The 12,583-nt window shown below is 42.5% G+C and overlaps 1 protein-coding gene across 1 annotated transcript in view; it reads left to right on the top strand.

Annotated features, from left to right (window-relative positions):
• The window catches only part of prkcq (protein kinase C, theta), a 115,974-nt gene that overhangs the window by 91,058 nt on the left and 12,333 nt on the right, over positions 1-12,583 (top strand). The window contains exons 13-15 of the mRNA XM_078552966.1: positions 228-290; positions 5,499-5,637; positions 11,773-11,961. Of these exons, the coding sequence (XP_078409092.1) occupies positions 228-290; positions 5,499-5,637; positions 11,773-11,961 (391 nt within the window). The remainder of the gene's footprint in view (positions 1-227; positions 291-5,498; positions 5,638-11,772; positions 11,962-12,583) is intronic.

Below are 12,583 nucleotides of genomic sequence, written 5' to 3'. Positions count from 1 at the left end.
CTGGAACTCCCTTCCTAACAGCACTGTGGGTGTACCTACACCACATGGACTGCAACAGTTCAAGAAGGCAGCTCAACACCAATAAATACTGGCCTAGCCAGCGACACCTACATCCCATGAATGAAGAAAAAAAGTTAAAGAGGAGGTGATAGCAGGATATATATTAATCATATTTTTTCAGGTATTGGTTAGTTTAAACTTTCTCATGGAGATTTATTTCATTACAGGTTTTATGCTGCAGAAATTATTTGCGGTCTCCAGTTTCTTCACGCCAAAGGCATCATTTACAGGTATTTGAAGTGTAATGAAGCATATTTTGCTGTAGAATGTCTTGTCTTTATTTCAGATGAAATATTATGAATGAAAACATCTCCAATTAGCCTACACTGAGAAATGTGTTTGTGTGTAAACATCCCTTCTCTTTGTCCATGCTGCTAACCTGTTAAAAGAAACTGATTAACTTCTCTGTTCAAATAGGACAAATGTGGAGAGTCATCATAATTATCTTGCAAACCATCATTTCCAGGCTTTGGCAGTAGTTGCAGCAAATACAGAGAGAAAAGTGGTGTTGGGCCTGCTACAACACCCATTTTACCAACCCCCCTTCCCCACCCAAGTAAAGAAATCAGTGTAAAATGGGCAACCAATTCACTGTCATAAGAACACAGTAGTTGCTGGAGCAGGATGTTTAGCCCTTTGAACCTCCTTCACCACTCGACAAAGCCATGCTACCTCAATCCGCCACATCCAAACTATCCCCAACCCTGAATTCCCTTAGTACCCAAAAATCTATTGATGTCTGTCTTGAATAAAACTTGGAGTGATGAGAATGTGGAGCTCGCTACCACAGGGAGTGGTTTTAGGGGAGGTTAGACAAGCATATGCAGGAGAAGGAAACAAAGGGTTACAATGATCGATTTAAATGATGATAAGTGGGAGGAGGCTCAAATGGAGCATGGATTAAGCCAAAGTGCCTGTTTCTGTGGCATATACCCAATGTAAACTTATGTAATCCTATGAATGTACTCAATGACTGAACATCCACAGCTCTAAAGGGTAAAGAATTCCAAAGATTCATAACCCTTTAAATGAAGAAATTTCTTCTCATCACAGTCCTAATTGGCCAACCCCTTATTCAGAGGCTGTGACCTCAAGTTCTCGATTTCGGAAGCAGGGAAAACATTTTCTCGGTATCTACCCTGTCAAGCCCCTTAAGAATTTTATGATCACCTCTTGTTCTCCTGACCTCCAGGGAATATAGACCTAGTATCGCCAATTTTGTGTTAGTGCAAAGTAAGTTGTTGCCAAGACGAATTACCCCCATCGTGCATCATTATGTAACTTTATTTGGTGACAGGCGAGATATTAAAGTCAGTCAATCAAAATATTGATTTCAAAATACCCAGTTGCAGCGAATTAGTGTGGGTAGCACCCCACAATCTAGACCTGTTAGGGGTAATTGTCAGTTTCATAACCTGGCAATGTGAATTTCAAAACAAAAACAAAAATACCTGGAAAAACTCAGCAGGTCTGGCAGCATCTGCGGAGAGGAACACAGTTAACGTTTCGAGTCCGAATGACCCTTCACTGACTGCTGTAAAATTTGCCCAATCTCTGTTGCATTAAAACCAAAAGAACAGCAATCATGTATTTTCTAAAAACATTCAATCCCTTTCCCTTTCAGAGATTCCTGCACTCAGAAATAAATTCAGTAAGTTCATGGATGATCCGATTGTGGCCCTAGCGCCACTTTCCTGTCTACCTCCCATAACCCTTGATACCCTGCTAGATCAAAAACCTATCTCACTCAGCCTGTCCAAGAAAGGAGAAAGATGGGTCGGTGTTTCAGATCGAGACCTTTGATCAGAATCCTGACACCAAGCTTCATTCACCAGGTGGACCTCTTTAAGCCTATTGTGGTACACAGCTCTTTGTACTCCTATTTCAGACGCTTGGGTTCTTTTTAAATTCAAGAGACTCAGACGCTGCCCATTCATGACTCTGATCTGAATCTAAGTCAATGTGCCCCGGTGCACAACAAGATCGATTTCCACTACTCCCCTCTTTTGTAATTTGACCCTGACATCTGTATGCTATTTACTCCAATTCTGCCGCATACGATAATCATTTTAACCCGGCCTTATCTCCCGGCCAGGAGAGTTTCTGTCCTGCCCAATTTTGTAAAGTTATTCTTGTTGAGCAAACTGCAAAGCTGAAGCACAAAATGGAAATTGGTTTTTGAGATGTTAGTGTCCACAGCACTGCGTTTTAGAGAAGGGTCTGATGCATGTTACTGCCCTGCCCTCTGCAGTATGGCTTATTCCATCATGCAGTGAGCAGCGTGTGCTGGAAAACAGCTGAATAAATGTTTAATCTGCATTGCAGTTGGTGACTGTAAGGGTAGATAAATGATATAGAATAATCAAAACGTGAAGTCCTGGGGGAAAAAAAACTCAGCAGGTCTAGCAGCATCTGTGGAGAGAGAAACAGAGTTAACACTTTGAGTCAAATATGATTTCCTCGGAACAAGGGCGAGTCATGTTCAACTCAAAACACTAGTGCTGCTTCTCTCTGAGAGGTGTTATGTTTTTCCAGGACTTTCTGTTTTATTTCAGATCTCCAGCATCTGCTGTATTTTGCTCCCATTATAGAATAATCAAGTATTCTATGGCACACAATAGTTCCTAAAGCGGAGGGCAAGGTGTAAGTAACTTACAGCAGAACCGGGTTGAATATCTTGAGGTGTGAGGATGGATATTTTGTTTACTTGCCTTTTAGAGGGTCAATCAGTAACTTAAGTAGAGCTTTCTCCCAGGAGATTTAAGAGGGTTGCCCATGATAGCGGCTAGGTTGTATGTGTGCTGGTGAAGAAGCTAGCTCAATGGGCACAGTGGTCTTACAGGGAAGATTTTCTCTTTGTACAGCCAGACTCTGTGCCTCGTCCACTAGAAGCACAAGTCAGGAAGTCGCGTGTGAAGATTTTCCTAATGTGCAATTCCGATGGACAAGGGTCTGTTCCAGGAACACACAATCAGAAATATTACTCTACCGTGCTTTTATAAATCAACGCAAAGGGTAACAATGTGCAACGAATCAACACGGTGCCTGGTTTGGGCTGTGGACTTAAAAAAGGGGAAAGAGTTAACATTGTTGGGGAGGAATAAAAATTAAAATCAAAATTTATTTCAGCCATTCTAGTCTCCAATAATTCCTAATTTAATGATATTCCAATGTACACTGTTAATGATATATTTAGTACAAACCTCAAAAGATTTATGCATCATTATATTCCTCTACGTGTTCCACATGTCATTATGGTCTCAGTTGAGACCAGTAAATTTCTTTGTGAAAAAGAAGAAATTCAAAATCCCAATCATTTGCTGAAAGAATGAAACCACCAGATTCCACAGTTTAAGCAAAAGAATTTTCACTATACAAGAGTCAAACAAAGCAAAAACTGAATACTATCCCAGATCTTCTGAGCAGCGGCAATGATCATTGGATTACCACTGCGCTTGTAAATCCCCCCCGACCCAATGTTGCTTCGCATTTCTTCTGGGACATTCCAAGCCCAGATTTCCCGGAAATGTGCAGCATCCCTTGGGGAACTCCATCAGAGTCAGGGGAAGACAGGACACCTTTTCACAGCACTCGCTTATCGTATGTTAAATGTCCAATCTTTGTTATTGAATGGATAAGTGAATGGGTAGGTGGGTAGGGTGGTGGGGGGACAGGTGGGTAAGATGGGTAAGTGGTTAAGGTGGGTGAGGTAAGTGGGTAGGGTGGTGGGGCAGTGGGTAGGTGAGCGAGGGGGTAGGTTGGTGATTGTGTGAGAAGGCTGGGTAGGTGGGTAGGTGGTTAGTGAGTAAGGTGAATAGGTGGGTGAGTGGATGAGTGGGTCAGTGGGTAAGTTGGGCAGTTACGTGAAGTTTGTCGGTGGGTAGGGTGGGTAAATGGGAGGTGGACGAGGTGGGTAGTGAGTGGATGAGTGGGTAGGTGGGTCGGGGTAGTCAGGTTAGGGATGGTCAGGTGTGGTCAGTGGGTTGTCATTTCGGGTCAGGTTGGGGAGTAGTCAAGTTGGGTGTAGTTGGGTAGGGGGGGTTGGGTCAGGTCAGCTTGGGGAGTAGTCGGGTTTGGTCAGTAGGGTAGTCAGGTCAGATCGGGGTAGGGGCAGGTGTTAAAAACAGAATACTGTGGATTCTGGAGATCTGAAATAAAAACAGAAAATGCTGGAAAAGCTCAGCAGACCTGGCAACATCTGTGGAGAGAGAGACAGAGTTAACCTTTCGAGTCCAATATGGCTCTCTTCGGATCTTTGGGAGGGTAGTCATGTGGTCAGGAGGGGCAGTCGGCGGGGTCAAGAGGGTAGTTGCAGGGGATCATTGTGAGTGATTAGGGTTCAGTTCTGGAGTTGCCCTGATGTTATACTAGGTTTTAATCTATCTAACATTTCCTGGATAACAATTCAGTTAAGTACTGCAGAACTGTCCGAAGTCACTGACTCTGGCTCAGAGGAGGACATCCACAGGCTATCAAATCACATCTTTGGTTGTACATCCAGTGATCCAAAGACCCAAGGATTTGGCGCACTATGTTGAATAACCGCCTATACTCTAAAACCCAGAATCAACATAAGTTAAACATGAATTAACAAGCAAACTGTAATTGATTATAAATTATAAATTACACATTAAGTGGCAGATACGACTAAGACAGATCTTATGAATCGGCCCAGCAGCCCACTCAGCATCAATTTTAGTTACAAATCCCTTCAAACTCTGTCTTCCTCACAAAGAATTTCAGCTCCTCTTCTTCTAGGAGCTAGTCTGTCCCCCGGCCGACAGCAGCACACAACCAACCCGAGCCCCACGGGCACGGTCCTCACCACAAATGGCACAGTTCCTCAACTCAGTCTGGATAGTGTAGCTGTTCGCTTCAAGTAACCAAAACAGCTGCAGCAACTGTTTCTTTGCTCATTCTGGATCTAGCCTCTATCTTTACCATTGGATTCATCATCCTTGATCGAATTCTGAGGGCTCTCTTAGTCCTTTTATATGATTTCACTCAGTTTCAGTCAGGAAGTTTCGGTCTCCATTCTCAGTTTCAGTCTCCATTTCCTTAGAAACTGGGAAGGTCAGTTTCCTTTCTAGTTTCGCTTTCCAGTTTCCTTTTTCAATTAGGACGTGTCTCAAAAAACACAAGCTTTGAAACTTCGGATTCTATCAAAGTGTGTTTGTATCTGTTTGCCTCCACGTGAGAAAGCATATGTATTTATAGCTGTTTGAATGTATCTACATATCTGAATATATATATATAAACAAATATATATATCTATAGGGTGAGAATCTGCATTTAATGTGTGTCTATATACCTCTATAAATGCTTTCACACAGCAGTATATCCCATGTGTACGTATCTACATGTGTTTATGTAGTTTATGCGCACAGATATTTATATTTCATAGCACTGAATATTTACTTTCCTAATGTTTTCTTCAGAGATCTGAAGTTGGACAATGTTCTGCTTGACAAAGATGGCCACATCAAAATTGCAGATTTTGGAATGTGTAAGGAAAACATTCATAATGATGCAAGGACCAGCACGTTCTGTGGAACCCCTGATTATATAGCTCCAGAGGTTAGTGTATCTGTTAACATTGCTATTGTGACTGCAACCAGTCATAAATAACAGGCTGTTTATAAAGTCCTTGTGTAACTTAAACTTTAATAAATTTGGATATGCTCATGGAAGAAGAAAATTGTAAATGCAATACAGTTTCTAATTAAATATTGGGAAGACTGAAGTCATTGTTTTCTATTTCCACTCCAAACTCTGATCTCTAGTTACCGTCTCTATCCCTCGCCCCAGCAATAGTTTGAGACCAGACTAGTCTGCTCACAATCTTGCTGTCATATTTGACCCCAAGAAGAGCTTCCTACCACATATTCACACCATCACTAAGACCACTTATTTCCACCTCCATAACTTCACCCTGTCTAAGCTCATTTGCTGCTGAAACCCTCCTTCATGCCTTTGTTACCTCTAGAATTGACTTTTCCAATCACTCCTTGCTTGTCTCCCACATTCTACCCTCTGTAAATTTGAGGTTATCCAAAACTCTGCTGTCCGTGTCTTTACTCATTCCAAGTCCCGTTTTACCTATCATCCCTGTGTTCACTGACCTACTAGTCAAGCAACGTCCTGATTTTAAAATTCCCAAGTTTTCAAGTCCTCTATGGCCTTATCCCTCCCTATCTCTGTAATCTCCTGCAGCCTCACAACCCTCCAAGATATCTGAAATCACCCCATTCTGGCCTCTTGAGCATCTCCAATTTTAACTGCTCCCCCTTGGTGGCCTGGGCCCTAAGCTCTGGAATTCCCTTCCTACATCTCTCCACCTCTCTATCTCACTTTCCTCCTTTAAGACGCTCCTCAAAACCTAACTCTTTGGTCAAGCTTTTGGTCATCGGTCCTAGCATCTCCTTATGTGGCTCAGTGTCCATATTTTTTTATCATTCTCCTGTAAAGGGCCTTGGGACATTTTATCGTGTTAGAAGGTGCTATATAAAAATAAGTTGTTGTTAAGAAAGCGTAACTCCTAAAGCTTTAACACAATACAGTTCAACCTTTAACCTTACTGTCGTCTTTTGTGATACGCCATTCTATCCAATTTTCCAACTCATTGGAAAACATTGTCCAATTGCTCCCGAGTGATTTCTAACCGTTAACACAGCATTAACAACGTTTAAAAATGAATTATGCTTTCACATTCTATATACATGTGCAAAAGCAAAGCTTTTAAAGTTTAAAGTTGTGCTCGGATTTTATAAACATTCTGTATATTTACGAAACTTATTATAGTTTTGTCAAATAAATCAACAGAGCTATTTATGGACTAGGCTGCCACCAAATAAATACTGAATCACTGGTGAGGCGCAGATACACAGTAGGTCAAGCAGCATCGGTAAAAGGGATTCAGAGTGACAGCTCTTGGTCAAAAATCTTTATCAGACTGTCACATCCACGAAACCTGATCTTAATGAATGAAGGATTAAGTTATTGGCTTGTAAAGGACCACAATTTAATTAAGGACCAAAATGCTAGCCTTAACAGTTATATCTTTTGTTACAAAATATTGGCTTATGATGTAACTATTAATGCTTGAAGGCTGATTTTAAATTCAGAGTACTATGCTGGAAGACCGAGTAAATAGCAGGAAACTGCTTCTAATACCTATGCCCAGAGGGTCTAATTAAAGCAATTGACATAAAAAACAGAAGTGACATGAGCAAAAACATTTTCATGCAACGAAGGGAATGCACTGCTTGATAGGATGGTGGATACAGATTCAGTAATAGCCTATAATAGGAATTGGATAAATAATTGAAAGAGAAAATGATGCAGAGATATGGGAAAAGAGAGGGGGAGTGGGACTAACTGGATTGCTCTTTGAAAGAACTGGCAGAGACTTGATGGGCCAAATAGCTGTCTTCTCTGTTGTACCGTTCTATAAAGCAGTGCTGCAGTGGCCCATCAACCTTGTGACATCCTTGTTAAGGATCTGGTCCAGAGTGTAAAAGGGTGGAGCCCGGGTGGCAAAACAGATGTCAGTAGCATAGATGAACTTGCGTGAAGGATGGTTGTTGGCAGGTCATTTATATATATGTTGAACAGGTTCTCCACTTCTTCACTATTGCTGGGTCAAAGTCCTGGAACTCCTACCTACGCCACATGGACTGCAGCAGTTCAAGAAGGCAGTTCACCACCACCTTCCCAAGGGCAATTAGGGATGGGCAATCAAAATGCTGGCCCAGCCAGCGACGCCCACATCCCATGAATACATTTTAAAAAGGTTGGGGCCAGCACTGAGCCCTGTCAATTGGAAGCACTCTGCACAGCTTTGGGAAGATACCACATTGTATCGTAGGCAGCTGTGAACTCCAGAAGCATTACGCCTGTCTTCAAGTTCTTCTGGAAGCCATTTTCAATGTACATGGTGAGTGCCAGAACTTGATCACATGAGCTGCGTCCCTTACGGAAAGCAGCTTGGTCAACATTAAGGACAGTCTCTACTTCCGGAGATATGTGTTGCAGAATAAGATGCTTAAAGATCCTAAAGCAGACAGAGAGCAGCGAAGTCAGCCAATAGCTGGCCACCAATGTGAGACCTTTCCAAGTTTTGGAATAGCAATGATTTTTGCTGGAGTGAGTTTGAGCTGATGATTCTTGTGTAGAACTGAGAATTGAATGAACAATGTGCATCATAGCTGGAACCCTCTGCTCAACACCCCACCTCCCCCGCCCCCCGCCCCCCCGGCTTCCTGTCCTCACAAACATCACTCCCCCCACACATCCGGAAACTAATGAAAGCCCCAAAAGCTGGTTGAAACCATTCATGCTGCACCTCACTCCCCACTTCGTGATGACCTGTTCCGCCCACCTACATCCCACCTTCCATCTCGATGCCCCCATATGGAGCAACCTTCCTGAGCAAGGTCTACCAGCAGACATCCTTTGGATCAAGGAATGGGAAACACAAGAAGTCACTAACAAGTTCCTTACGCGAACTCTGTTTGTCTAATGGCAGACTTTGAACTACCACGGCGAGAGTGATTCTTGCTAAACGAGTTCGGGATAGGCAAGGCCCCTGTGCAACCAACCTCCGCTGCTGGGGCCTTAGTACAAACCCCTAATGTACATTTGGAGAGACACAACCAATGCTGCACATTACCCTCCACAGACAAATTACGGACTAATCACCTTAAGATCTCTAAATGAGGAGGCTATTGCTTGGCTTCTGGGATTTACATTCGCTAAATAAATACTATTCTATGGTTCTTTTATTAAGCAGGTCGAGTGACCTAGTAAAGGTCTTTAAAATTTTGAAGGGGTTTGGTAGGATAAACATAGAGAAGTTGTTTCCATATATGGGGTGGGTGCAAAAATAAAGGTCATAAATAGAAGATTGTTGCTAATAAATCTAACAAGGAATTTGAGAAAAACTTCCTTAGAGAGTGGTTAGAGTGCAGAACTGACTAGCAGAGGAAGTGATTCAGGTGAATAAAATTGGTGCATTTAAGGGGAAGCTAGATAAGGGGAAGGGCATAGAAGGATATGTTGATGGGGGCAGATGAAGTAGGGTTCATTTGGAGCTTAAAAACCGACACAGAGCAGTTAGCGAGAATAGCCTATTTCTGTAGCTGTAGATTCCATTTAATTTCATGTATTAAACATTGGGCAGGTATGCTTTCTTAATGTTATGTTAATTGTCTTGTTAAGGTTATGGATAAACAGGTGGAGAGTATTGATTGATTAAGTACTTTGAGCGCACACAAAAAGGGACTCCTGGAGAGGGAACATGCGGTGTCCACCGGTACACTTGAGGCCTCCGTGACTGATGGGCACCATCATAGGGTACATCATCACCTCCGAGAATGATATTTTGGTTTAGTCAGTTAAGTTTCCTTTGACGTTTTGATTTTTGTTACAGTGCCCCATCAGCGGCTCTTCACCTACCTTTATCATTAGTTTGATTTATTGGTCATTTGTTTATTCATAAGAGACTATAAAAAGCCCCACACTCCTGATCTTTGGTCACCCGGTCCGGGGGCGGGGTGGGGGAGCGTGTGAGGAGGGAGGAGAACTCTTTGTAAGCCTGCTCCTGGGCCTGGCCAAGGTGTCCGTCAATTGGTCCAGGCAGAGGGCAGTCGAGGGGGTCGTCTGACCCGACTTGTCTGCCCTTCTTCCGCGACTATGTTTTCAGCCCTGGAGAGGGAGCACGCAGTCTCACCAGTACACTTGAGGCCTTCCTCTACCGTTGGGCGCCATGGGGCTGGACTGCATCCGTCAGCCCAGGAAATCATATTTTAGTTTGATAAGTTTAGTATTCGAAATTTGTTTTTTGTTACAGTGCCCCAGCGCCCCCATCAATTTTTTTTTTGTCCGTTTGTTTTTTTCAGAAGAGTATAATAAAGGGACTGCTGGGACACTGTTGTTGGTAGGAGGCAGAGGTTATAATGCTGCATTCTGTGAATAAACCTACTATCAAGAAAAGGATCTGGGTCTAGTTTCTTACTTCACCATCTAGCCAGGAGCTATTTAACATGCTTGATATAGTGCTAGCTTTATCATTCACAGTTGCAAATCTTCTGCAAGAGATTTTTATGGCTGAGTATATAACTTGCTTTTGTATATTAATGCACAGTATACACTGATGAGGACAGACCGGCAGAATGTTAGGCACTCAATACCATAATACTTTTCAAACTGCATCACTGTTCAGCTTCCTGAATGGCTGTTGATAAATAAAAGAATTGCAGTTGAAATTGTAGTTTTATTGAGAAGTCAGAGGTTGAAAGGTAGAAGAGGGGGAGAATCAAGAAGTTGTGTTTAGGTGACACTAAATTTGGGTTCCAAAGGTGTTTCTATTGTGGGGGAGGGGGCAGAGTGGATGGACACATCATTTACTCTTAAGAAGAGCCAAGTGAGGAAAGTTTGGAGGACCAACTGACCACTGTGGTATCACTAAGGCCAAGCATTGCGACCCTCGCTATTATCAGGTTAGATCCTCCAAAAGGAGACGCTCAGCTAATCTTAGCGGTTTATTCACGCATGGATTGGCACTTCTCTCAGCTCAGGTTGCCAAACTGGGCAAGTCAAAGTCCAATACCAGCAGGGATCATATCAAATATTCCTGACAGATAGAAACAGTCACTAGCATCTTTCGTTTTTTTTTAATCCAATTCATTTCTAGTCCTTCAGATGAGATATTAAGCTGAGACTTGGGCCGTGAAGTTCTGCGGGTGAGGGAGGAGGGGAGGTTTTGCCCCATCTCCCGCTATAACTGCGGCAGGAGAAACAACAGAACTCCCTGGAAAATGGTATAAGCTCCACCCCTGTCCTGCTGAAATGATGGTGGGAATCCGGTTGACAGCCTCCCCTTCCCACCGAAGCTTGGAGTGTCAAACCTTCTGGTCCTGTTATTCAGCTGGATGTTGACAAATTCCAGTACTAATCAGGGAAGAACAGGACTCCCTCCGTGTGTCCTGGCCAACATTCCTCCCTCACCCTACCAGGAATAGAACTGCTTCACCTCATCTCACCATTTGTAACTCCAGCAGGGGAATCAATTCAACCTTCTGGAGAATGGCATAAACGGCCTTTTACATTGTTCCACCAGCGTCCTGCTGAAATGATGGCAGGAAATTTGTTGTATTTCTATTTGCAGATACCGGTCTGTCAGTCCCCACAATTCATGAACATCGTTGTAACTCTTTCGAGTACATTCACAGTTCTTGACTTTTTTTTTGTTCAAAGTCCTGGATTGGGACATGAACCCACAACCTTCTGACTCAAAGGTGAGGATGCTATGAACTGAGCCACAGCTGACACCTCAGCATGAACATCATTGTACATGGAGTACATTTGAGACATTGCTGAGTGATGTCATCAGATGTTCTCATTCAAGAATTATTCCTTCTAAAGTTAGAGCATATTAAAATAAGAACAAACTTAACATTACAAATAATTACTGGACATGTTTACATTTCGCATCAAGAACAATCTTTGGCAATTTTCCCCAGAAACAGCATTAAGTGTGGAAGCGGCAGAGTCAAAGGATATGGATTGCTGGATTCTGAATTTGATGCTTCCAATTCTTGCTTACAGATTTGGCTTTCTGATACACAAGATCTTTACCGATGATATTGCGGAGAAGCATGGCGTGTACTGTAAGTTCTGACTGTACCATTCTAAATCTCTTCCACTGTGCAGATCCTACTGGGACAGAGGTATAGCATGTCAGTAGACTGGTGGTCATTCGGAGTTCTCCTCTATGAGATGCTGATTGGTCAGTCTCCATTCCACGGCAGTGACGAAGATGAGCTCTTTCAATCCATCCGCACAGATGACCCAATCTATCCTCGCTGGCTAAGCAAAGAAGCGAAAGACATTCTAGTCAGAGTAAGATGTTCCTTAAACATGTTTTTGTCTTTTTTAATGGTGTGGTTACTTAGTGTCCCCTATTCCCCAAATAAATCCCAATGTCAATACAGTACTAATTCCCCTTCATTAAAAATGAATGCATACATTTTCATTTATTATTAACTCTGCTATGCCCTAGCCGATTGTTCAAGATGGATTTGTCTGCACAGCCCAAGTTGCAGTGTCCCATAATTACAGTTTTCTAAATTCAGACTAATCAGGCTGAAAAAATGCAACTCGATATTTAATACATTTAATTGTATGTAGCAGGAGTGGAGATCAGTGACCAGGCAGTCTGTGTGCATGCAGTGCTGATAGTTAATTGTCTTTAATTGTATGCAGATGGTGGGTGTTAACTGGGGATTAATTTGTGCTCCTATAATTAGGAACAGGCTAAAACTATGGCTGTTAGATGAGGAGGTGTAGGCTTGTAAACTGTATCTCTGTAAATAAATGCTTAGAAAAGTGTGTGAAGTGGCTTCAGTTCTATCCTTCTGGATTCCGCAGCAGGACACTAAACTAACATCTAAAAAAGAAACAAAAAGAAAGATTTGCATTTAGAAAGCACTTTTCATGGCCACTGGATGTCTCAAAATACTTT

The sequence above is a fragment of the Cetorhinus maximus genome, chromosome 12, assembly GCF_964194155.1.
Source record: "Cetorhinus maximus chromosome 12, sCetMax3.hap1.1, whole genome shotgun sequence".
NCBI classification, from domain to species: domain Eukaryota; kingdom Metazoa; phylum Chordata; class Chondrichthyes; order Lamniformes; family Cetorhinidae; genus Cetorhinus; species Cetorhinus maximus.
The sequence above is the reverse complement of the archived record's forward strand: the minus strand, read 5'-3'. Positions and strand labels throughout refer to the sequence as shown.